Source organism: Patella vulgata, chromosome 2, assembly GCF_932274485.2.
Source record: "Patella vulgata chromosome 2, xgPatVulg1.2, whole genome shotgun sequence".
Taxonomy (NCBI): Eukaryota; Metazoa; Mollusca; class Gastropoda; family Patellidae; genus Patella; species Patella vulgata.
Window position 1 is genome coordinate 7,954,606 of NC_065880.2, and position 25,389 is coordinate 7,979,994.

At 37.6% G+C, this 25,389-nt stretch overlaps 1 protein-coding gene across 1 annotated transcript; it reads left to right on the forward strand.

Moving 5' to 3' along the window:
- The first annotated feature begins 192 nt into the window (after positions 1 to 192).
- LOC126809971 (tyrosine--tRNA ligase, cytoplasmic) lies at positions 193 to 13,559 on the forward strand. The gene is made up of 13 exons (XM_050534856.2): positions 193 to 321; positions 1,631 to 1,679; positions 1,902 to 2,048; positions 2,786 to 2,961; positions 3,816 to 3,945; positions 4,692 to 4,824; positions 5,630 to 5,809; positions 7,173 to 7,258; positions 7,867 to 7,996; positions 8,520 to 8,596; positions 9,789 to 9,982; positions 10,574 to 10,706; positions 11,969 to 13,559. Exons 2-13 carry the CDS (start codon positions 1,638 to 1,640, stop codon positions 12,077 to 12,079), a joined length of 1,539 nt encoding a protein of 512 aa, XP_050390813.1. The 5' UTR covers positions 193 to 321; positions 1,631 to 1,637; the 3' UTR covers positions 12,080 to 13,559.
- Positions 13,560 to 25,389: the final 11,830 nt, after the last annotated feature.

Consider the following 25,389-nt stretch of genomic DNA (forward strand, 5'->3'; position numbering starts at 1 on the left):
GGCAAGTCGTAAAATAAAGAGTAATTTTTTTTTTTAAATTTAAAAGCTCTCTATAAGCGATAAATTACAAAACACAATTGATGAAGAGAACGTTTGGTAAATAGTCTGTGATATAGAAACCGTTCAAAAGTATGAAAGTATTCTTATTTTGAATTTCAGATCTCGGTATATTTTACGACTTTACATCCGACCAGTTTCTGTTACCCACGTGTTGAAAGCGGAAGTAGGAAATAAACCCGCTGATGAAATTTTATGTAAACAATAAAATATTCAATAAAACTTCATTAGGTCAATGCGACACATTTGGTGTTGAGAGAACAGGTAAAGATTTCCATCAATTCTTGTTTTATAGATGTTAATATATGAGAGGTAAGCTTATATAATACAAGAGGCGTCTGGAATGATTTTTTTTTTTTTTTCATACTAATTTTCATTTTCTTTCGTTGATTTCTTTTCTTTTTTTTCACACGCCTTGATTCGTCATCTTCGCGTATAACCCACACTAATAATGCGGTTTTTTTTAAAACCGAGAAAAATAAATAGATTATTGAAAGATTGTTGTGTGTAGGCCACACCTTCTTACTTCAGTTCACTGAATTAAAGAAAAACCAAGGTTGATCAATTTAAATTGTAAGACAATGAATTCAATGATGATACTGATAGGGAAGAATCACATCATTGTACCATATGGTAGGCCATGGACCCTAACTATATGGGTAACTCACACAAATGTTTGAATAATTCCATTCAAATACTCTTCCGTATTGATGTGGGGAGTTGGGTGGCCGATGGTCACGGTCACCTGCACAACCTCCTGGTCTTCAACGTACATAGGCGGCGCCATAGGGTCTGGAACTGTTGTCCCTATTTCAGTATTTGGTGAAAAGTTCCATTGCTCATTCATAGCATAAATTAAGTGTGTTGGATATTGAACTAGCAATGCAATCATGGATTTTCTGAAATGGCATTCTTACGTTAATTTCATGTGCGTCATCATCTTGTTTTAGGACTAGTTACCTCCCTTAGACTTTGTTTATGAAAATGTAAAAGACCGGATAATCTAGCCAATTCTTTTAATACAATTGCTGCTTATTACTGAGTGACGTTTGAACTAGGCTTCCCTAGTCATTATCAAGCTCAGTTGGTTCTTCATTGGGATATATTTGATCATGTTAATTCATTTCAATCATCTAATCTTTTGATATGGAAACTGTATTGATTTTAAAAATTCACAATCTCTAGAAATCTGAAAAATGCTGTGTATAATCATTACTGATTATTTAGATTGGATCAAACCAAATAATGACATACATTGTACATAGAATATTTGACTACCCGGTACTGTACTAAAATCGGATGTATGACAACTCATTCCAAGATAGAAGACCACTTGTCCCACATTTACAAGACCACACTGATCCCACAATAGTTGTCTATTAAAACAAACACAGTTATTGTGGAATGAGTGGTCTTCTAAACTTGGGATGAGTTGTCTTCTATCTTGGAATGAATTGAATTATCTTCTACTGAGATGAGTGGTCTGAAATGAGTTGGCTTAGGGATGAGTTGTCTGGATACCCTAAAATCAGTATTCATTGTGACCACAAAAATCTCTTCTTTTTTTTTCTAGATTGAAAATGGCAGATGAAAAGTTGAATCTAATCACCAGAAACCTTCAGGTACGTACAATATTATATCCAAACTCATCTGGACAGCAATAGATCTGTAAAAAAAATCAATTTCAACAACATTGATGTATAAGAAATGTCAACAAGAGGTTACTATGCAATATACACCTATGTTTTGCAAGAGATGGATGGAGAACAGGGAAATAGATAGGTGCCTATGTATCTACATGTATATTCATTACAGTGTTAAAATATATCTGTATATTTATATAGGAGGTTATTGGTGAAGACAGATTAAAGGCATTATTATCTGAACGAGATGTAAATCTATACTGGGGAACAGCAACTACAGGAAAACCTCATGTAGCATATTTTGTACCTATGACAAAAATAGCAGATTTCTTAAAAGCAGGTTGTAAGGTAAAGTATATCAGTCCTTCACATGTAAGGGGAGCTTTTGTTCCTGCTCCTCTCGACGCATGTCGGCTTTCCTTCGAAGGAATCATTAGAGACGCCTGCAAATTCGCTAAATCGCTCTCCTAAATATTGAGATTAATAAACTTCTTCCAATTTTTGTTTACTTTTCAACTGCATATATTCATGGTATCAGGAGCTTTTTATGGCTCCCCCACAATTTTATAAACATGAAGGACTGATATATTGTTCTTCAAAATAGGGAGCCATGGTGGTTAAGTGGGTAAGACGCTAGCTCACTAGCCAGGTTGTTGCATGTTTGATCCCTGCATTGGCTGAGAAAATTCATCAGGATTTTCCAGCGTGGTTTCCCCTTGCCGGTGGTGCAGGACGGAGGGCATGACAAGAACAGTTGTCTAGTAGTTTGAATGGGACGAAAAAATGAGAACCTGTATATACATTGGCATGCACGTAAAAAATCCCCTTGCAGTTGGAATTTGATATAAGTGTAGACAAAAGCGCCGCTCTCTGGGCAAAATTTCTCTCATAGCACGCTGTATGGTGTATGCCTGTCCATTAGCCCAGTCAGAGCAGAACAGTAGGACGTTAAACCCCATTTCATTTCATTTTCATTCCTTATACTGGTAATAAGCAATTGAGCTTTTTTATTTTCATCTCCAACATTCTTATTCAGAACACTTTCTGTTTTATTTGATTGAAATTAAAATTTTTGTATTTTGTAGGTAACAATTTTATTTGCCGATTTACATGCTTATCTGGATAATATGAAGGCACCATGGGAACTTCTAGAAAAACGAGCTCAGTATTACCAAGAAGTGATTCAATCAATGTTACGAACTCTGGGAGTTCCATTAGAAAAACTCAACTTTGTAAAAGGCACAGATTACCAATTGAGCAGGTATAAACATATTTCACATATAGCATGGTATAATCAGGGTTGTCATATACAACAGTCTACCATTCTCATTCGATGTTATGTTTGACCCACCCTCGCCAGTTGCAAATTTGTGTGCTCATTTCTTTATCATGCTTTTAATAGCAGGGAGTGATGGGAGAGAGAGAGAAATGGGGTTTTAATTTTATTTCAATAATTTGCTTGCGCATAGGGGTCTTTAGCAGTGGGAGGAAACCGGAGGACCTGGAGAAAACCCACGAGGTTGGACAGGCGACCCTACTCCTTGTCAGGTACAACCGGGGATTCGAAACTATGCCAGTCGACTCAATGACAGACTTTATGATACAGCGCGCGCACGCTAACCATTCAGCTATCCAACCCCCCAGGCATTGACCAGTGGGAGTGTTAAATCTAAATGTATCTGCTACACTTTTATTGTCTATACCGTCTGCTTTGTTTTATACAAAAGTTAACTTGACTGACTCCGAAACAAAAGAGTCACAAAGGAAGCACATGCCTATTATCCCCCTTGCTATTTAAACGATTTCTACTTGTATATATACATCCGTTTATTTGTTACATTTATGTTTGTTGTATTGTATAAATGTAATGTTTGTAATTGTATGCTGCTCCCCATGGGCGTTTTTATGCAATAAAATTTACATACATGTACCTATAGTATGGTACAGACAGTGTTGGCATATAGCATGGTACAGCCAGGGTTTGCGTATAGCAAGGTACAGACTGGGTTGGCATATAGCATGATATAAAACAGGGTTAGCATGGTATGAACAGTTAGTATATATATATCAAGGTTTTTTTTGTCAATAAAGATCTCCATTGAATTTAAATTTCAGGAAATATACATTGGATGTTTACAAATTATCTTCATTAGTAACAGAACATGATGCACGTAAGGCTGGAGCAGAAGTGGTAAAACAGGCGTCGACTCCGTTACTCAGTGGATTACTATACCCTGGACTACAGGTAAATAAAACATACAGTAGGAAGGTGTAGGGCTGCCACAGTGGATCCATGAGTCAGGCATTTCCTCACTTACTAGGAAATCCCGGATTAGATCCCGATGTTTTCCATGAAAGTTTCTTGAGAGTTCACATTTGTTTTAGGAGGTCACCTGTCCATCCTCATGGGTTTTCTTTGTGTCCTTAGGTGTCCTCCCACTGCTAAAGAGTCATATGCACAAGCGAATTATTGAAATAAACTTGAACCGTATGTTAGTTCCGAAATGACCTAGTTTGTGTTGAGTGGACGTTCAACCCTATTTCTCTCTCATTGCGGTTCTCTTAATTCAATAGTTAAATTGGGCGGGTCACAGTGGCTAAGTGGGTAAAACACTAGCTCTCTAGCCTAGAGGTCGGGTGTTCGACCGAGAAAGTTCATCCAGGTTTTCTGGTGTGGTTCCCCCATTGTTAGTGATGCAGGATGGAAGGCCTTAACAAGGACAGCTGTCTAGTCATTCGGATGGCACAAAAAACCTAGGTCCCATGTACACATTGGCATGCACGTAAAGGATCCCTTCACAATTGGAATTCGATATAAGAGTAGGGCGTAGTGCCGCTGTCCGGGCAAAATTTCCCTCATAGCACACTGTATGGCGTATGCCTGTCTTCATTACCCCAGTTCGGAGCAGAACAGTAGGACGTTAAACCCCATTTCATTTCATTTAGTTGAATTGGTCTGTCAAAATATTAATTAAAAGATATTTCTTACAGGCTTTAGACGAAGAATATTTAGATGTAGATGCTCAGTTTGGTGGCGTTGATCAAAGAAAAATATTTGTCTATGCTGAAAAATATCTTCCAATGCTCGGTTACAAGAAAAGAATTCATTTAATGAATCCGATGGGTAGGTATTATTATTAACGATTTCTCAGACCTAGATCCTGTTCCATTCTCCAAACAAGTCTTGCTATCCAGCATTCAACTCTGCCGTCAGCTCGCGCACTACAATGGATATTGGCCACGTGATTAACCTCTTGAAGAAAATGGCATTTGTCAGAAAAGTTCCTTGTGTTATACACACTGAATGAGTTTTAGTCAATTTTAGGGGGAAAATGTGTCATCATTTACTACCCCTCCAAGGGGGGCTGGATGGCCGAATTGTTAGCATGTGCGTGCTGTATCATATGGTCTGTCATTGAGTCAACTGGCATGGTTTCGAATCCCCGGTTGTACGTGATAAGGAGTAGGGTCGCCTGTCCAAACTCATGGGTTTTCTCCAGGCCCTCGGTTTCCTCCCACTGCTAAAGACCCCGATGCGCAAGCGAATTATAAAAATAAAATTGAACCATGTGTTAGTCCCAAAATGACCTAGTTTGTGTCGAGTGGACATCAAACCCCATTTCTCTCTCTCTCTCTCACTACCCTTCACTCCCCAAAATTATCTAAATTTGCATTTTTTATGTGTAAATGTATTTGGAATTACGATCGCGTTTAAAATTCTAAAATTAGGACGATGTCTTGCACAGTTTGTATTTATGGCTTTTTAACTTTGTAATCTTACGTGAAAGAGTTCCCTGTTACACATCTATTGTAGCAATAATCTTTTGTGTTCAAATTATATATCGAATGTTTTTAACCAGTTCTGTCACATATGTAATAATGGCTGCTTTAAGTATATATGAACTAATAATTTGTAATTGTAATTATAGTTCCAGGATTAACAGAAGCAGGTAAAATGAGCGCCTCAGATGAAGATTCAAAAATAGATATATTAGATTCACCAGAAAGTGTTAAACGGAAATTAAAAAAAGCTTTTTGTGAACCGGGGAATATTGAGAGAAATGGAATTTTATCTTTTTGTAAATATGTTTTATTCCCTGTAAATAACGGTAAGTTTATAGAGGTCTTCTGTTGTTATAAGGTCTTAAATTAAAGGGTCTTTTTGTTATTATCAGGTCTTAAGTTATAAGGTCTTCTGCTGTTATAGTGGTCTTTTGTTATTTTCACATCTTTTGTTAGTGACACATCTTTTGTTATTGTAGCATCTTTTGTTATTGTCACATCTTTTGTTATTATTACATCTTTTGTTATTGTCACATCTTTTGTTATTGTTACATCTTTTGTTATTGTCACATCTTTTGTTATTGTAACATCTTATGTTATTGTCACATCTTTTGTTATTGTAACACCTTATGTTATAGGGTCTTATGCACTAAGGTCTTATGTTATCATATTGGTCTTTTATTATTGTCACATCTTTTGTTATTGTAACATCTTATGTTATTGTCACATCTTTTGTTATTGTCACATCTTATGTTATAGGGTATTATGCACTAAGGTCTTATGTTATCATATTGGTCTTTTGTTATTATCATGTCTTATCTTATAGTGTCTTGTGCACTAAGGTCTTATGTTATCATATTGGTCTTTTGTTATTATCACGTCTTATCTTAGTGTCTTTTGCATGAAGGTCTTATGTTATAGGGGGCTTATGTTATAGGGTCTTATGCTAAAGTCTTTTGGATTGTAATGGGACCTTCTGTTCTAGGGTCTAATGAATTATTGTCTTATGCACTAGGGTCTTCTGTAATAGGATTTATGCACTGTTATAGGGGTCTCCATGCACTGTTATAGATCTTTATGTACTATTCTAAGGTCTTCTATTATAATGTCTCATGCATTGTTAAGAGTCTCATACACAGTTTAAAGGTCTTCTGTGGTGGTTAATTCCCAATCCGATAAAAATACAGATCTATATTTTATTTTGTTTTTTTATATACTTATAATGAAGATCTGACCAGTTGTTTTGGGAGGTCGCATCAGAGATCATATGAGCGGCTTTTGACCCTATGACCTCAGACATTTGATTAACTAATCAGCATCAGACATTTGATTAACCAATCAGCGTCGATCTTTATAATGGGTTACCACCAAAAATTCTCCGAACAGACCGTTTCATTGGCTAATCCCTCACATCATCCAGAACGTGGGTTATATAACAACTCTTCCAGATCCTTTTGTAGTAAAAACAAGTCAAACAAAATTTTGAACTATAAAAACGAAACGAATAGGATCTGTGTTTTGATCAGATTGGTTAGTTCCTTGAAAATAATAAAAATCTAAGCCTAGTCGAAAAGTTGCCCAGTAATAAACAGTTAGATATAAAACAAGTGGTGAAAAGCAGTTTTTATTAATATTTGGGCTGATTTATTTTTTTTGTGCTGATTTATTTTATTTTTTCATATTTTATAGAATTAGGTATAGAACGAAAAGAAGAATATGGTGGAAATGTTACTTACAATAATTATGATGATTTAGAAAAAGCGTTTGAAAAACAGGTATTATAGATTAAAATGGAATAAATGATTTTAGTTACATTACCTGATAAAATGAACCTGACATTCTAATGAGGACCACTTCAGCCATGTATTGAATAATATCATAAAAATAGAGAAATTAGTTCCTTGCGACTTGATTGCGCGTCCGTTAATTCAGAGCATTCCGAGCTGACAATCCAGCAGGTCCCTTCATATTTTAGTCAACAACATTAACAAGAGTTTATTGCATATTGTTTAGTATCTTCAGACATTGTTATTACTTGCATGTCGTAGTTTTGACTCTTGTTGGAGTCCGATTGTATTAACATGCACTCTACATCATAAGGTCTGTCAGCTGGTTTGAATTCCCAGCTTGTACGCGTCAATGAGTGGGCTTGCCTGTCCAACCTCATGAGTTTTTCAGGGTCCTTTGGTTTCTTCCCTCTGCTAATTTATTGAAATGAAATTGAACCATATGTGTCAAGTGGACATTAAACACTTGTGCGTGTGTGTGTCTCTCTCTCTCTCTCTCTCTCTCTCTCTTTTATCTTGTTTCTTGCTTATGTCTGTCACCACTTGACCACCTGACATCGTTTAACGCCATATTAATGTCTAGCCTTGTTTTACAGGACGTACATCCAGGAGATTTAAAATTATCTGTACAAAAAGCATTGAATAAATTACTGGAACCAATTAGAAAAGATTTCGAAAAACCAGAACTTAAAACTTTAATAGCACAAGCCTACCCACCTCCACCAAGTAAGTAACTTATACATGTTTATAAAAAATGATGCAATAGTAAGACACAAAACCATATCTGTCACAGGGGTGTTGTATGGCCAAATGGTTAGCAGGTGCGCATTGTATCATTAGGTCTGTCATTGAATCAACTGGCGTGGTTTCGATTCCCTGGTTGTGCATGACAAGGAGTAGGGTCGTCTGTCCAACCTCGTCAGTTTTCTCAGGGTCCTCTGCTTTCCTCCCACCGCTAAAGACCCCTACGGGCAAGCGAATTATTGAAATAAAATTGAACCATGTGTTAGTCCCGAAATGACCTAGTTTGTGTTAAGTGGATGTTAAACCCCATTTCTCTCTCTCTCATATCTGTCATAAAACTGTGAAATTAAACCCCAGTTCTCTCTCAGTAAGTTGGGCCACTTAGATTGATTTAATAAGCCTCTTATGCCACAGGAAGGCCAACCCTGCACCTAGACATTAATATTACAGCATAATAACGTTGAAATATATGAACAAATTGGGTTTTTTTTCTTTTTTTTAACAGAGAAGGGTGCAGCACTGGAAGAAATTGTACCAAGTAGACTTGATTTACGAGTCGGAAAAATAATCTCAGTGGAAAAGGTAGATATTTTTTAATCAGAAAATTGATGAAATGTGTGCGACATTTGTGTTGTCGGAAAATATTACAAATTTCCATGAGTAAATGTGTGCAAATTGATTATTTGAAATTTAATTCAGGAGCTAAATTTGCCTATTGCAGGTCTTTCTTAGGCTTTAAATGTTATATAAATTATTGATTAGACATTTATTAACATGACCAGAACATAATCAACCCTCGCTGCCATTTAATGATTTAGTTTGAAAAATTAATAAAAAAAAGAGTCTTGAATATACAAGTACCATGGTTACAATAATAAACAATCAATGCACGCATCATGTCTAAACTACAAATTTGATAACTTGGCTCAGAATAAAGTAATTTGAATGAAATTTTCAATATATTTATTTTGTTTTTGAACTATTATAGTACGAATGGCTAGCTCTTTATCTAAATCTTACATTATGTATCTTTAAGAATACAAAATCAAAATATCAATAGTTGATAATCGGGCAGCTTGGATTCAATCAGGTTAAAAAGAAAACCATCCAATTATTGACATATCTTGTCAGGGAAATACGAACCACGACCATTTTAGAGTTTTGAACATATATCTACTCACCTTGTTGTTCTTGGAAGTTATGAAAGTTATCATCCGATATGTATGAAATTTATATTCATCATTAAAATTTGTGAAACAGAGGTCTATTGAATTTCAGCTATTTCCGTCAATAATTTTTAGAGTTATGGCGATTGTGAACCTTGTGAATGTTTGAATGACAAAAGTGATCATCTGATCTGTATGAAATTTGTATGCATTATTTAAATTAGTAAAACGAAAAATCATGTCAAATTTCAACAATTTCTGTTGATTACTTCCAGAGTTGAGATCCTTGTTTCTGTTTGTAGAACCTTGTGAACCCTCTAAAAAGAAAATTGATAATCTGATCTGTATGGAACTGTCTTGTAAAGGCCCCCAATTACCTACAAAGGAATAAATATACGACAACCCTTGTCAATGGAACTTTTCGTCAATTGACAGACTTCGATTTTTTATATGACGTTGACTTCATGCTTAGGTCCTTGGACAATTGTGCACCAATTGACAGGCTTGGATTTTGTATATGATGTCATAATTCCAAAATGGCGATAATGGCTTCATGCTTTGTTCCAAATCATATGATCTTTTAGTTTAAACTTTACTTACACTTTCAGCATCCGGACGCAGACAGTTTATTTGTTGAAACTGTGGATCTTGGTGAGGAAGAACCCAGGACTGTTGTTAGTGGATTAGCTGGTCTCTATCCAATGGAGAAGTTACAGGATCGAGTGGCGGTCTTTATGTGTAATTTAAAGCCTGTTAAAATGCGAGGTGTTATGTCGCAGGCCATGTTGATGTGTGCTTCTACGTAAGTCTTACTTGGATCTATTCTTATAAGAAATGCATGGTGGGTTTGGATTGCCGAATGGTTAGCGTGTGTCAGTTGTATCATACGGTCTGTCATTGAATCGACTGGCGTGGTTTTGATGCCTTGGTTGTACGTGACAAGGAGTGAGGTCGCCTGTCCAATCTCATGGGTTTTCTTCTGGTTCTCCGGTTTCATCCCACTGAAACAAAATTGAACCATATGTTAGTCCCGTAATGACCTGATTTGGATTGAGTGGACATTAGACACCATTTCTCTCTCTAAAAGCTATAGGGTTCCTTTAAGTGCATGTCATATGTCAGTCTTCATCAGCTGTCTAGTCGTTTGGATGGGACAAAAAAAAAAACGAGGTCCCGTGTACACATTGTCGAGCATGTAAAAGATCCCTTTAAAGTTGGAATTCGATATAAGAGTATGCTGTATTGCTGCTGTCTGGGCAAAAATTCCCTCATAGCACACTGTATGGCGTATATCCGTCTTCATTATCCCAGAACAGTAGGACGTTAAACCCCATTTCATTTCAGGAATCAATTCTATTTATGTATCTCTAATTGTCGTTATTTTTATTTTCAGGACTGAGGCTGTGGAGCCACTTGAACCTCCGAGTGGAAGTTCTCCTGGTGAACGGGTTTATTTTGAAGGTCATGAGGAAGGTCAACCAGATGAAAAACTCAACCCAAAAAAGAAAGTTTGGGAAAAACTACAAGTGAGTAGACATTTATTAGAGACCCATTGCTCTTTGGTTTGTTTGATTGTGGGGGGTTGGATGGCCGAATGGTTAGCACGCGTGTGCTGTATCATACGGTCTGTCATTGAGTCAACTGGCGGGGTTTCGATTCCCCGGTTGTACGTGAAAAGGAGTAGGGTCGCCTGTCCAACCTCGTGGGTTTTCTCCGGGTCCTCCGGTTTCCTCCCACTGCTAAAGCCCCCTACGCGCAAGCGAATGATTGAAATAAAATTAAACCATGTGTTAGTCCCTAAATGACCTAGTTTGTGTCGAGTGGACATTAAACCCCATTTCTCTCTCTCTCTCTCTCTCTCTCTCTCTCTCTCTCTCTTGTTTGATTGTGAAATAGACTAAAACCAAGATACCACAGACAATAAAAAATGTCAAGTTAATGACAAAGCCCTTTACTCCAACATAAAAGAGAGCACTGGATTGGAGATGTCCTGCACATTTTAGCAAATATGACGTCATGTGGATTGTGGGTTAGGGTAACAGTAAGGACCTGCAGATTTCGTTAACGTCTTGAGATATAAACTGGGCTAGCACTAACCCTAACCCTGGACCAAGCCTAACCCTTACACTAACCCTAACGCACAATCCACATATGACGTCCATATGTGCAGGACCATCTCCGTACTAGCATTTCCTCATAAAAGAAATAATAAATAATGGACCAAGAATCAAAATTTTGAAATGAAATGAAATGGGGTTGAAATGCATCTAGGAAGTCAGTGGTTCTTATGTTGTAAGGCAGTGAATTCCATAAGAGAGGAGCAGAGAACGAGAAAGATATTTTTGTAATTTCAAGATTCACGGATGATTGATACAGAAATTGTTTATTAGTGGATCTAAGAGTGCTTGTGGATTTATATGGAAAATGAAATGATGGGGTTTAACATCCTACTGTTCTGCTCCAACTGTGCTTATGAAGACGGGCATACGCCATACAGTGTGTTCTGGGGGAAATTTTTCCTGGACAGCGGGCCTACTCTTATATCGAATTCCAACTGTCCATTGCCAGACCCTTGGTCATGCACCACTAACAAGGAGGAACCATGTCGGAAAAATCATGGTGAATTTTTCTCGGCCAACCCAGGGATCGAACATGGAACCTCCATGTTAGCGAGCCAACTTAATTCAAAATTTCCTAAAACTCAAATTGAAAACAAAACAGTCGGTTACGTTAACCTGTTTCAAGTCATAGTTTCGTGTTATTATTTTTTTTTATTTCTTTTTTTCAGCCGGATCTTTCAATATCTAACAGTCTGGTGGCACAATGGCAGGAATGTAACATGATGACCAAACTCGGCAATGTGACGTGTCCATCATTAAAGAAAGCTCCTATAAAATAATCAATATTAAAGTTAATTATTATTTATTGAAATACTGGTGAAATTAAATGAAATAAGGCACAAATTATTTATGTGATCATCTTAGTTAAAGCCGTTGATCCTCATTTCTATTTGTTAAGAGTCGGATAATATCAGATTTATCACAGCGTAACCCTTGCTAATTTGTACCCAAATTGATTATTTAATATTTAATTAAACATGCATTATTCAAGAGCTAAATCTGTCTATTGCATGTCTTTCTTTAGACCTGAAATGGTATCTAAATTATTAATTAAACATTCATTAACATGAAAAGACCTTAATCAACTGTCAATGCCATCTTATACGTCCGATTTTCATTGGATTTGAATCCGATTAGCTGCTCAACACTTATTGATGATTAAACGCAAAAATGGATAATCAAAACTATGTTAATTATCATGTAAGAATGACAATCAAGGCTACAGTGATTTTAAAATAGGGTTTTCTTGGATTAGAGAGAAGCAATTTGACTGAAATTTTCAGCATATATCCTTTACATTATCTAGTTTTTAACTATTATAGAGAGAACTTCCAGCTCTTTAATCTTCCATAATGTATCCCTCAAATGATGATCAACAGTTTTAAGGAATACATGTATATTGATATCATCGGTTCTCATCAAGGCCCCGAGTTCACAAAGCATTCTCAGTCTTAAAGGAGCTAAATCGCTAATATTTGGAACGTAGAAATTGACTCAAGTGGGTCGCAACTCATATAATACCGTAATATGAATGTATATAAACTGATTTACATTCAATCGTTTCCGTTTTTACTCTAATTTCAAATCAGTTATGTTCCATGAAATAAGCCAGCAGTCTCAATCGAGTGCAAATTCCTAGCGTCTGGTTATTCCAGTCTACATAAGCCGTTTGGTTTGGTGCAATATGTCTAGCCTCGTTCCTCTAGTCTCTTGCTAGAACTGGGGCTGAAACGCATTATGGTACACGATTCGTGTACCAATGGTAAAATATTTATTTTGTCTTAAATATTGGATATCAGAAGCCCACCCTTTTCCGGTAAGATCACAGCATCAATGTTGTTTTAAATTGACAAATAATTCGTGTTTTAAATGTTGAAGATTTTGGATGATATTGAGTTAGAGACTTAGCTCCTTTAAGTTGAGAATTTACTCAAAATTGTTCACCTTATTTTAACTAAAATATAGCCCTTTATAAAACTTTTGTTGTTTTAATGTATCAAATACATCAATAAGAAACTATGTGCAAAGTTTTGTGTTTTTGGATAAAAGATATTTCTCGTAAACAGTGATTGAAAGTTGAGTAAATTCTTAACTTAAATCTGAGAATACTTAGTGAACCCGGGGCCAGGTCATTTATGTAAAGGAGTGTCGTAACTTCAAACCATTATTAATGAAATTGCGTTTTAACTTTTTCATGATTTATCTATGTTAAATTGTTTATTTGTAACTCACATTATGAAAAAAATAACTTTTCAAATTTGTCTGTTTTCATTTCAAGTGTTTATTAGTACATCTCCTTATTTGGAGCTTTGGGGGGGGCGGGATGTTCGAGTGGTCTTATGCTTGCATTTCACAGTCACTGAGTCAAGTTTCTTGGATTTAATTCCCAGCTTGTACCTTACAAGGAGTATGATCAAATGTCCAATCTGATTTTATCCAACTGCTAAAGCCCCCAACATGCAAGCAAATTATTGAAATATGTTAGACCCAAAATGACCTAATTTGTATCGAGTGGACATTAAACCTCTCTCTTTCATCTCATAATATTTTCAGTATCATATTATTATGTTCACTCAGGTGATAATTACAGCATTGACTGGTTTGTAATCATTCATATTTAAAACTAGAATATATTATGACATTCAACACTGTAAAAAAAAAAAAACCACACAACACAGTTTATATGGAAATACAATCATTGTTTTACAGGCATAGCTTGACGTTTCGACGATAAGAGAATACTTGTCGAAACGTCGTGCTATGCCATTTGTTGTGTTTTTCTAATGTGTTTATTCGCTAAATGCCACTCAAGGATTATATTCAACACTGTAACCCAGGTATCATTTAATCTTGTGTATCTAGCACTAATTTCTTTCACTTTCATTCTTTGTTTAAAAATACTTGTAAATTGGACACTCATTATCAAAAATAATCAGTCAGCTTTAAACTGAACACAAGTACAAATTCGATGATTTGGGGTGATTTTAAATGATTTTATGATTTTTTAAGCAAAGATTTGATATTGAATGAATGTGAAAGAAATTAGTGCTAAATACACAAGATTAAATGATACCTGGGTTACAGTGCAATGCAACAGAAGGTATATGTTCCAATTCATTGGGCCACACCAGTTTCTAGGAATATCTTTACATCTATTACTCAATGCTAAGGAGGTTTTTCAGAGGAGCCATGGTGGCTAAGAAGGTAATATGTTGACTCGCTAGTCTGGAAGTGGCGTGTTCGATCCTTGCATTGGCCGAGAAAGTTCTTCAGGATTTTCCTATGTGGGTTTCCCCCTTGTCATTGTCGCAGGACCAAGGACAGCCATCTAGTCCCATGTACACATTGTCGTGCAGGTAAAAGATCCCTTGACAGTTGGAATTCCAGTAGGCCGTAGTGCCGATGTCCAGGCAAAATTACCCTCATAGCACACTGTATGGCGCATGTTTGTCTTCATTAGCCCAGATATATCAGATTAACAATCCCTGTCAACAATCACATACCCTAACCCTGTTTACTTCTCGTGACCATCCCGGAATCTGCAGGTAGCCTTAATATTTAGACCTGACAGGACAGATGAAGGTGCTAGAGGGGGCTGTAGTTTAACATGGTCCAGAAGCTAAAGGGTTAATATAAATTCTCTCAATATTTAATCTCACATGGAGATTGGGTGGCCGAATGTCTTACGCTTGCAAGGAAGGTTGGATGGCCGATGTTTAGTGTGTGCACGCTGCATCATAATGTCTCATTGAGTCAACTGGCATGGTTTTGCTTCTCCGGTTGTACTTGACAAGGGGTAGGGTCGCATGTCCAACCTCGTGGGTTTACTCCGGGTCCTCTGGTTTCCTCCGCAACAAACTGTTGAATGATATTCTAGTCCCAAAATGTCCTGGTGGGTGTTAAACCCCATTTTTCTCTCTCTCTCTCTCCCTCCCCTCTGCAGCGGATATAACCAAGCCAGTGCCAATTAATATCTCACACATATGGAGACTGATCTGAACAAATCAGATTGTAACCAAATGCAAGGAAACACTATAGTAGGGGTGGGAGGGGGGAGAGATGCGGTTTAACATCCGCTTGACACATATTGTCATTTCGGAACTAACATATGGTTCAATGCATTTTGTCTATAATTCGCTTGCACGTAAGGAAATTTAGCAGTGAGAGGAAACTGGAGGAGCCGAAGAAAACCCACGAGGTTGGACAGGCAACCCTACTCCTTTACAGACCTTATGGCGTCATAAGACCATCCAACACCCCTATAGATGGTAATCCAGAATGTTGAATTAAATTTTATCTGACACAATATTAAATTTAAAGTATAACAATTAAAATTATTTGTTTCATGTTTAGTTAAAATTGGCATAGTCTGTTGTGAATGTAATAACAAATAATGGTATTTTGTTTTATTAAATTATGACTCAATAAATATTTAATAAAAAAGAAGGTATAATTGTCTTTTTGTGTGTAGTGTTGTGTTTTGTTCATGTTTCTGGGTATGTAGTCCTACCGTATTTTTCGGTGTATTAGGCGCACTTTTTTTACCAGAAATTTTTATTTACAGAAGGGATGCGCCTAAAAAATAGTATTAAAGATACATTATGTAAGATTTAGATAAAGAACTAGCCATTCTTGCTATAATAGTTCGAAAGTAGATAATGTAAAATGAATAATTTGAAAATTTCATTCAAATTCCTCTATTGCAAGCAATAATTTCAACCACCGCACTGGTTGATCGAAGCTAAGTCTCGGTCCTCCATATTTGATTAAATCAAAGTATCGCTGAACCATTCTAATCTATTTAATATCGGAGAAATCTGATGCCATCGAGAGTTGATTAAGGCCTGGATCAGTTAATTAATGTCTAATTAATACTTTAGAAAACATTTCTGGACTAAAGAAAGACCTGCAATAGGCAGATTTAACCCTTGCATTATAAATGTTTAAGCTTTTCTTTATGTCAACATCGAAGTTGATGATGTCTGCATTATTGGTGTACCGCTTTTTGTATACCGTTAGCCATAAACGACAATGCTAACACAATGGCCCGATAGCGGATCAGCGTTTATAGTGTTTAAAATATCTGAAAAATCATCGTCAATTAACTGATGACATATATTTCTGCTGTTCCGTAAAATGTGTACCGATACTATTAGCCGTACCCCAATGCATGCAGTGTCCCGTTCAATGGTGTTGTCCGTCAAGTTGACGAAAGTGCTTTTAGAAATGAAATCAAATGAAATGGGGTTTAAAGTCCTACTGATATGCTCCGATATGGGCTAATGAAAACGGGTATACGCCACGCAGTGTACTATGAGGGACATTTTGCTCGGACAGCGGCACTACGGCCTACTCTTATATCGAATTCCAACTGTCAAGGGATCTTTTACGTGCACGCCAATGTGTACACGGGACCTCGGTTTTTCGTCAGCTGTTCTTGGTCCTGCGACAATGACAAGGGGAAACCATGTCGGAAAATCCTTATGAACTTTCTCGGCCAATGCAAGGATCGAACACGCGACCTCCAGACTAGCGAGCCAGCATCTTAAATAACAGTTAAGCGTCCGTCATTAACACATTCAACCAATTCTTTCTCAATTCGTGGATAACGTGCGGCGCTCCATTATTCGCTTCTCTACTTCGTTTCATGTCACTAAGTTTCCTCTTTATAACCCTCCAAAGTCTCGCATTCGACTCACCCAAAGCGAACTAAATTTACGACCCGTTTTAGGTTACCGAAAGTTGTCATACACAACATGGATTCAGTGATTGATCCATTGTTATCATTTACCGGTATAGTTAATTATCTACCAGTGAGTTATCCTCTAATATTTAGCACCCAGGGAATGTAGTTTTTCAAAATCAAGATTACTAACATTTAAAAAAAGATAGACTAAAACAGGGTTTTTAAAAATAAGTCCTAAATGCTTTTGTGAGACAAAGACCAATATCTGCTCTGACAAAATATTCTGGCACTATATTTTATGCATCTAATACTTCTCATGGTCCTAGGAACTTAAATTCTCAGGATTTAAAACCTTTTTAAAACCGTTAATAGAATTTGCGCTTTTGGTTTCATTTGCTATTGAATTCCATAACTTCGGAGCACCGACTACGAAAGATCTATCGCCGGGGTTGGTTTTTGAAAAACGCTTAACTAAGAGGTTGTCTGACTGTGATCGAAGGGTTCTATAAGGTTTATTGGTGTTGAGAAGGTCTCTAAGGTATTGAGACGAAGAATCGTCATTTAGAGCAGAATTGGTGGCATATGTTCATTTGGTTTGGTCTTGGTTATGATCAGGGCTGCTTTATTTTTAAGTTTCTGAAGTCGTTTTATTTTATTTTCTGGTAGATTGTACAAAAGTGAGTTACAGTAGTCGAGTCTTGACGTAACCATAGTGTTTACCACCATTTTAGTCGTGTCACTATCAATGACAAATCTAATGTTTCCAATATTATAAATCTGAAACTTAATAATTTTACACATGACCGAAATTTGTTTATTCATGTCCAGATTAGAGTAATTTTACACAATCTGTTGTTATAATAGAGATATTGCCAATTTGATAATTTTCTGTTTTAGATTTTAGTAGTTGCTGCCTACTGCCGACTTTCATTATTTCTGTTTTGTCATCGTTGAGTTTTAATGAATTTGAGTCCACCCGTTTACGAATATCTGATAAACATACCGCATAAGGTTTCAGAGGAAGGCTCAAAGGCTATATAAATTTGAGTGTCGTCGGAATACAGATGGTAGTTAAGATCGTGTTTACGAATGATATTTCTTAAAGATGTTGTGTATGTAGTAAATAATAAAGGACCGAGAACGGAACCCTGTGGTACGCCATACTTTAAAACCGTTGAGTTGGATGAAGAATCTTTGATAACAAGTCTGTGTTCGGTTTTCAAGGTATGACTGGAACCAGGCAAGGGCTAGTCGACTTACCCCAAAGTTGTTCAGGGCTAGTACTGATTTTTGTTTCTTGTCCATTTTGTTTAGTAAGTCATTTTGAACACGCAATAAAGCGGTTTCACTGCTGTTTCTATATGCAGATTGGAATCCTTCTTTGAGGTTGTTATTATGCAAATGTCTTTTAAATTCGGATGCAACGGCTTTCTCTATAATTTGGAAAGGAAGTAAAGATTAGAAACCGGTCTGTAATTCTATAGTAATTCTTTATCGCCTCTTTCAGAACCTCCGACATACAGAAAGATGCCCAAGTGAAATTTACAATATCCATGATAGCTGGGTCCATCACGTCAAGACACTGAGCAGTCAAGTATTGAAATGAAATGAAATGGGGTTTAACGTCCTACTGTTCTGCTCCTAACCTGGGCTAATGAAGACGGGCATACGCCATACAGTGTGCTATGAGGGAAATTTTGCCCGGGCAGCGGCACTTTCGCCTACACTTATATCGAATCCCAACTGCCAATGGATCTTTTACGTGCATTCCAATGTATACACGGGACCCCGGTTTTTCGTCGCATCCGAAGGACTAGACAGTTGTCCTTGTCAGGCCCTCCGTCCTGCATCACTGACAAGGGGAAACCACGCATGAAAATCTGGATGAACTTTCTCGGCCAATGCAGGGATCGAACACCCGACCTCCAGGCTAGCGAGCCAGCGTCTTACCCACTTAGCCACGTGATCCCCGAGCAGCCAAGTAGGAATGGAATCTGGAGTGATGATGCTTTGATGATCTTATTTATATCCAGATTAGATACGGTTCTAAATGTTGAGAGTTGCACGCCAGTGAAATGACCAAAACTGACGATTTAAGTTAACTTCAGACTGCAAATATCATCTTGCCTTCCTGCCTATGTAGGCTTACATCGGGTGACTTTAAAAACTCTACTTAAGAAGATTCCTGACCCATCCTTCATCCCTTAAGAACGCCACCTTTACCCTTCTCAGGGATGGGTTAATTCATATTCCGCGTACAATATTAATTTCTATATTAAATTTTTCGTTAAAAGTTTCACTATTAGCCTACGAAAACATTACAGTAACTTAAACATACATTACGTAAGAGCTAAACCTGCCTATTACAGGTTTTTCTTTAGGTCTGAAATGTTTTCTAAATTATTAATTAGACATTAATTAACTTAACCAGGCCATAATTTTTAAATTATTCATTTTACATTATCTATTTTCGATCTATTAAAGCAAGAATGGCTAGCTCTTTATCTAAATTTTACATAATGTATCTTTAAGAACCCGAAACAAGAAGGAAGTACGAGTTGTACAAGTATATTATAGCGCGGCTCTCGGAGCTGAGAGTTTATTTAGTTGATGACCCTGAAAGCTCCTGACATCCATTCTGTTTCACCGAAATACAATCAGTAGGATTCGTCAGTCATGATATTCGAAAACCTTCCAAACGGATTGATATTATTGGTTTTTCTTGTTCGTTCAGTTTGTATTTTTCTTATTATATATACTATTCAAAAAAAGTAGGGGATATTTGATTTTGGGGGCATAATACTAAAATATGCAAATGACTACGAAAAAAGTCACTATAGAACCTAACAGAAGAAACATTTCCAGTTACATGTGACGCCCAAACGCACCAATAGCTACCGCATGGAATGCAGGTGATGCTTGGGATCATCATGGGGGTCCAACCCAAGATTTGCACGACTCTGACTTTGAATGTTACAGTCATTGTGGCATTGAATTCCAGGGTGGAAACATCAGTTTAATTGTTTTAGTGACCAGAAAACAAATTTTGATATGCGTCGGCTTACCCAAAATGAAAGGTTACGTGCCCTTGGCATGCTACAGATCGGCACAACACAGGCGGTTGTGGCGCGGACGATGAATGTTTCTCAGTCTGTCATAAGCAGGCTATGGTCCAGATACCGTGATACACAATCTGTACAGGAAAGACCACGCTCAGGTCGACCAAGGGCGACAACTCAAGCCCAGGATCGATTTATCCGTACCTTGGCCTTGAGAAATCGTGTCATCACAGCAAATCAGATCAGCGCTCGTCTTCAAACAGACACTGGTGTGAGAGTGAGTGGCCAGACGATTCGGAATCGACTGCATAGGGGTCACCTTCGCGCCCGACGTCCTCGCGTGATCCCTTGTTTAAGAGATCATCACATTCAGGCAAGACGTCGTTGGTGTAGGGATCGTCAACACTGGGATAATCGACGCTGGAGCAATGTGATGTTTTCAGATGAGTCAAGGTTCACTGTTGATTTTTTGGACAGACGTAGGAGGGTGTGGCGTCGTCGAAACGAGCGCTTCCAAGACGTTAACGTCATCAGACATGATAGATTTGGGGGTGGTTCTGTTATGGTGTTGCTGGAAGAACGGCTTTACATGTTGTTGCAGGGCGTGTTACAGGCCAGTACTACCGGGACAACATCTTGGCAGTCCATGTCATGGCCGCCGTTTCATCTTCCAGGATGACAACGCAAGATGTCACAGGGCCAGGATCGTTACAGGTTACCTCCAACAACAGAACATCACCACATTACCTTGGCCAGCACTGAGTCCCGACCTCTCCCCCATCGAGCATTTCTGGGACATGCTTGGACAGAGGTTACGTCAACGTCAACAACGTCCTGCCAATGTCCAAGAACTTGCTGCTGCGTTGCAACAGGAATTGGACAATCTGGACCAAAATGACCTTAGACGTCTCATTAGGAGTATGCCACGTCGGATCAATGCTTGTTTGGCAAACAGAGGAGGATTTACCCGTTACTGACTTGGTTGTGATGCTGTGGTAACTTTGCTGTTTGACCCCGGGTATCATTTTACCCTTATAATGGCCAGTCTGTGCCTTACTTAGTCTAACGATCATTTGGAATAAATCGATGAATGTGAACTTCATTTCATTTTGTCATTTGTTTCTTCGTCAGTTTCATTAGGTGACTTTAATAACACTTGAAAATCAAATATCCCCTACTTTATTTGAATAGTATATATTATTATATTTCACCTGTGTCTATCCGTCCATCTCTCCATACCGCAAAAAAACACAAAAAAAAACCCCGGCTGAACCGTTTGCCACGAAATTATGTGTGGGTGGTTAACCAACATTTCAGCATTCAACATTGTATTCGATGCGTTGTTTATATTCATATTCTTTGAATGGCATTTATTAATTAGAACATACTCAAATAACACACTATTTATGGAATAACAATTATTATCGTTTATTACACTGTGATGTTTCAACAAGATTTCATAAGTTGTTATCAATCACACATGTACACAAATAGGTAAAATAGAATGAGAAAATATACACATATATATTCAGACATTAGTGCAAACTATCCAATGGAATGCAAAAACAGTGAACATGAGTAGCTGTCACAAGCTATGGCTGAAACAACAGTATACAGAGGTTTATTATGCGATTAACTAAATATACAACCTAAAAGATCAAATAAAGCATTTATAGAGATAAACCGAAAACATACATTTATCCTCAGTTAAACATACATTATGCAAGAGCTAAATCTGCCTGTTGCGGGTCTTTCTTTAGGTCTTGTTTTCTAAATTATTAATTAGACATTAATTAACTTATCTAGGCCATAATCAACTCTCGATGGCATCGGATTTCTCCGATATTAAATAGATTAGAATAGTTCAGCCATATTTTGATTTCAGCTAAAAATGGAGGAGCGAAACTTAGCTTCGAACAACCAGTACGGTGGTTGAAATTATTGCACACGTCTTGTCAAACCTTCAAAGGCTAATATCTTCGCTCGCAAGGGAGCAATTTGAATGAAATGTTCAAATTATTCATTTTAAATTATCTATTTTCGAACTATTATAACAAGAATGGCGAGCTCTTAATCTAAATCTTACATAATGTATTTTTAAGAAACATAAACTTGAGGGTTGTGTAATATGGTAATTTAGTTGTATGTTGATAGCTAAATATATAATCAAAAAGATTAAATAAAATATTTATAGAAATATATTGAAACTATACATTTATTCACATAATGAAAACAGTTGACGAATCATAAATATGGGGGTTCTGATATATTAAAAAAGTGACATAGCTAAATGTACAATCAAAACAGATAAAATAACGTATTTCACCCGATTCAACTGAAGTTAGCCGCTTCAAGAGGAGAGAGAGAGAGAGAGAGGGGGGGGGGGGGTTACTGATATGTAATTATTTTATCCTTTTAACATTTCTTATTGTATGTCATTGGCGAGGGAAAGAGAAATGGAGTTTAACGTCCACTCGACACAAACTAGGTCATTTCGGGACTAACATGGTTTATTTTTTTATTTCAATAGCTCGCTTGCGCGTAGGGGTCATTAGCAGTGGGAGAAAACCGGAGGACCCGGAGAAAACCTACGACGTTGGACAGGCGACCTTACTCCTTGTCACGTACAACCGGGAATTCGAAACCACGCCAGACGACTCAATAACAGGCCTTATGATACGTGCTAACCATTTCAGGAAGCTATGCCTGGTTTCTATGCCTGCCTCTGTTTCAAATAACCACCTAATTTGGTGGGAGATGTTGCTGTGGAATGGTATAAAGACTCTTTCATTTTTTGGTTGATCAAGTTTTGGAAGGTTGGATAATGTGATGTTGACGAACTTGTTTACCATATGTTCTGTATATCCGTTGTGTTGGATGAAGACGTCCTTTAAATGTGGTACTTCCAGGTTGAGGGATTCGGGGTCACAAATGCTTTTGGCGTGGTGATAATGCCTGCCTTTTATGCATTTGGGTGATTAGATTTGTAGTAGATATACTGGTCCATGTGTGTTGGTTTTCTGCACACTGAGGTGGTGACATTGGAGTTCTCTTTTCTCACCATTACATTAAGAAATGGGAGGCTGTTGTTGATTTCATTCTCCACTGTGAACTATATTCTTGGATGTTGGTTGTTCAAGTGATTCAGGGGCATGACAGTATCATCTTCCTTTTGTAACATGACGAAGGTGTTATCCATCTTTCCGAACCAGAAATAGGTTGAAAAGGAGCGGTTAGAGTTACTTCTGCAGGTGACCTCATGTAAATTTCGGACATCAGCAGGGATAAAGGACTTCCCATCGGTATACCATGGATCTGCCCATAATAGTGTTTCCACATGTGAAATATGTGAATTCCAGGCATTGCTTGATCAAAGGAATAATGGTATCAACTTGTAGTCATGTATCTAGTGGTGTAGAAAGGTATCGAATACTGGTTTCAAGAACTCTCAAATCAAGGTGTCGTCTCTTGGCACATTACGAGAGCAATTCATTCGAGTCCTTGATGAAACTATCACTCCGTCTGGACGATCTTAGAATATCAAGAGTATGGTGATTCCTACAGATTGTATTGAGATGAAACAGAATGAATGTCAGGAGCTTTTAGGGTTATCAACTAATTCAGCTCCCTTCTCCAAGAGGGAGCTGAATAAAATCCGTACTAACTCGTGGGCTAATAGTGAAACGTTTAACGAAATAAAATAATGTTGTACACGGAAAATGTGGGGTGTTCTTAAGGGAGGAAGAAGGGGTCGGGGGTCTTCTTAAGCAGTGTTTTTGATGGTATCTGAAATTGGTCGGCGTATGCACGAAAGTTGATCGCTGTACGCAAAAGTCGAATTAAACTCGAAAGTTTGACGTTTTGTCGGACCCCCACACCTATGGTTCAGAGTATTGGGTACAGCGGCGCTACGGCCTACTCTTATTTCGAATTCAAGTTGTCGACGATTCTTTTACATGCACGCCAATGTGTACACGGGCCCACGGTTTTCCGTCCCATTCGAGCGACTATACGATGTCCCTTGCCAGGCACTCTGTACTGTACCACTGACAAGGGAGAACCACTCCGGAAACCCCATGGGACCGTCAGGTTAGCGAGCCAACGTCCTACTCACTAAGCCACCGTGACTCCACCTTCTAATAAGAACCGACAGCATATCAACATGTGATAATGCTTGTATAGTTTACAGTGTCCGTGTATTTGTCTTCTAGGTTTCTATCTAGGCATGGAGGGGGGGGGGCTAATGGTTAACGAGAAAACCCACGAGGTTGGATCCTACTCCTTGTCACGTGCAACCGGGGAATTGAAACTACGCCAGTTGACTCAATGACAGACCTTATGATAGAGCACGCACGTGCTAACCAGTCGGCCATCCACCCCCACCCCTTTGTACGCGAAAAGAACATTATTCAAATAAAATTGAACCATATGTTTGTCCCTAGTTTGTGTCGAGTGGACGTTAAACCCCGTTTTTCTCATTTTATAATAGTTGTAGCAGTTCCGTTAATTCGCAGGACATTTTAAATGTATATAATGCCGATTCTGTAAGCGAAAGTTAAATTCAGAATAGCGGGACATTCTGATGTCAGCATTTGAACTGTAAATAACCGATAAACATGATAGACGCCAGATAGAGATTTCAATAAAAATGTAAATATTGCTTAGTTTTCAGAGATATAATTTACTGAAGGAGCTGGAATTTATTCGCCAGGGATACATATTTAAAAAAGGAAATATAGTTAGCTGTGTAAGTTGTTTCGTTTTTCATTATTCACTAATAACGAAATGAAATGGGGTTTAACGTCCTTCTGTTCTGCTCTGACTAATGAAGACGGGAATACGCCAGGAGATTTTGCCCGGACAGCGATGCTACGGCTTACCTAGCTCTTATATCTAATTTCAACTGGCAGTGAGTGTTTAACGTGCACGCCAATGTGTACACGGGATCTGGGCTATTTGTCAATTTCTGTGTTTTATGCTGCTGGGGGATGCTTATCATCTATCATTCTATTGGTGTCTAATAAAGTGTTGAATAACGAATTAGCGGGACAGTATAAATAATAACCTGAGTTGTGTATCGATTATATGTCATTTAGGCTGTTTTATGCAGCTAGGAGATACTTGGTATCCGTCATTCCAATGCTGTCTACTTGTAGTTTGAACCTAGATGCTTTATAGATACTTGAAATATCTTCACATTGAATCATCAATAGGGAAATGAAAAACAGCTCGTTGTTTTTTCGGATGGAGGCCATTTTACGTGTATTAAGTACCTATGATTCTAGCGATGTTTAGCTTCATCTTTGAATTCTTAATTACAAGTTGTAAAACGAATAACAGCAGT

Bases quoted from the DNA above. Each gene is read 5' to 3' on its own strand.
- LOC126809971 (XM_050534856.2), top strand. From the start codon at position 1,638: ATGGCAGATGAAAAGTTGAATCTAATCACCAGAAACCTTCAG. The intron at 3,946-4,691 runs GTAAATAAAACA...TATTTCTTACAG, and splicing joins TACTATACCCTGGACTACAG to GCTTTAGACGAAGAATATTT. The intron at 10,707-11,968 runs GTGAGTAGACAT...TCTTTTTTTCAG, and splicing joins AAGTTTGGGAAAAACTACAA to CCGGATCTTTCAATATCTAA.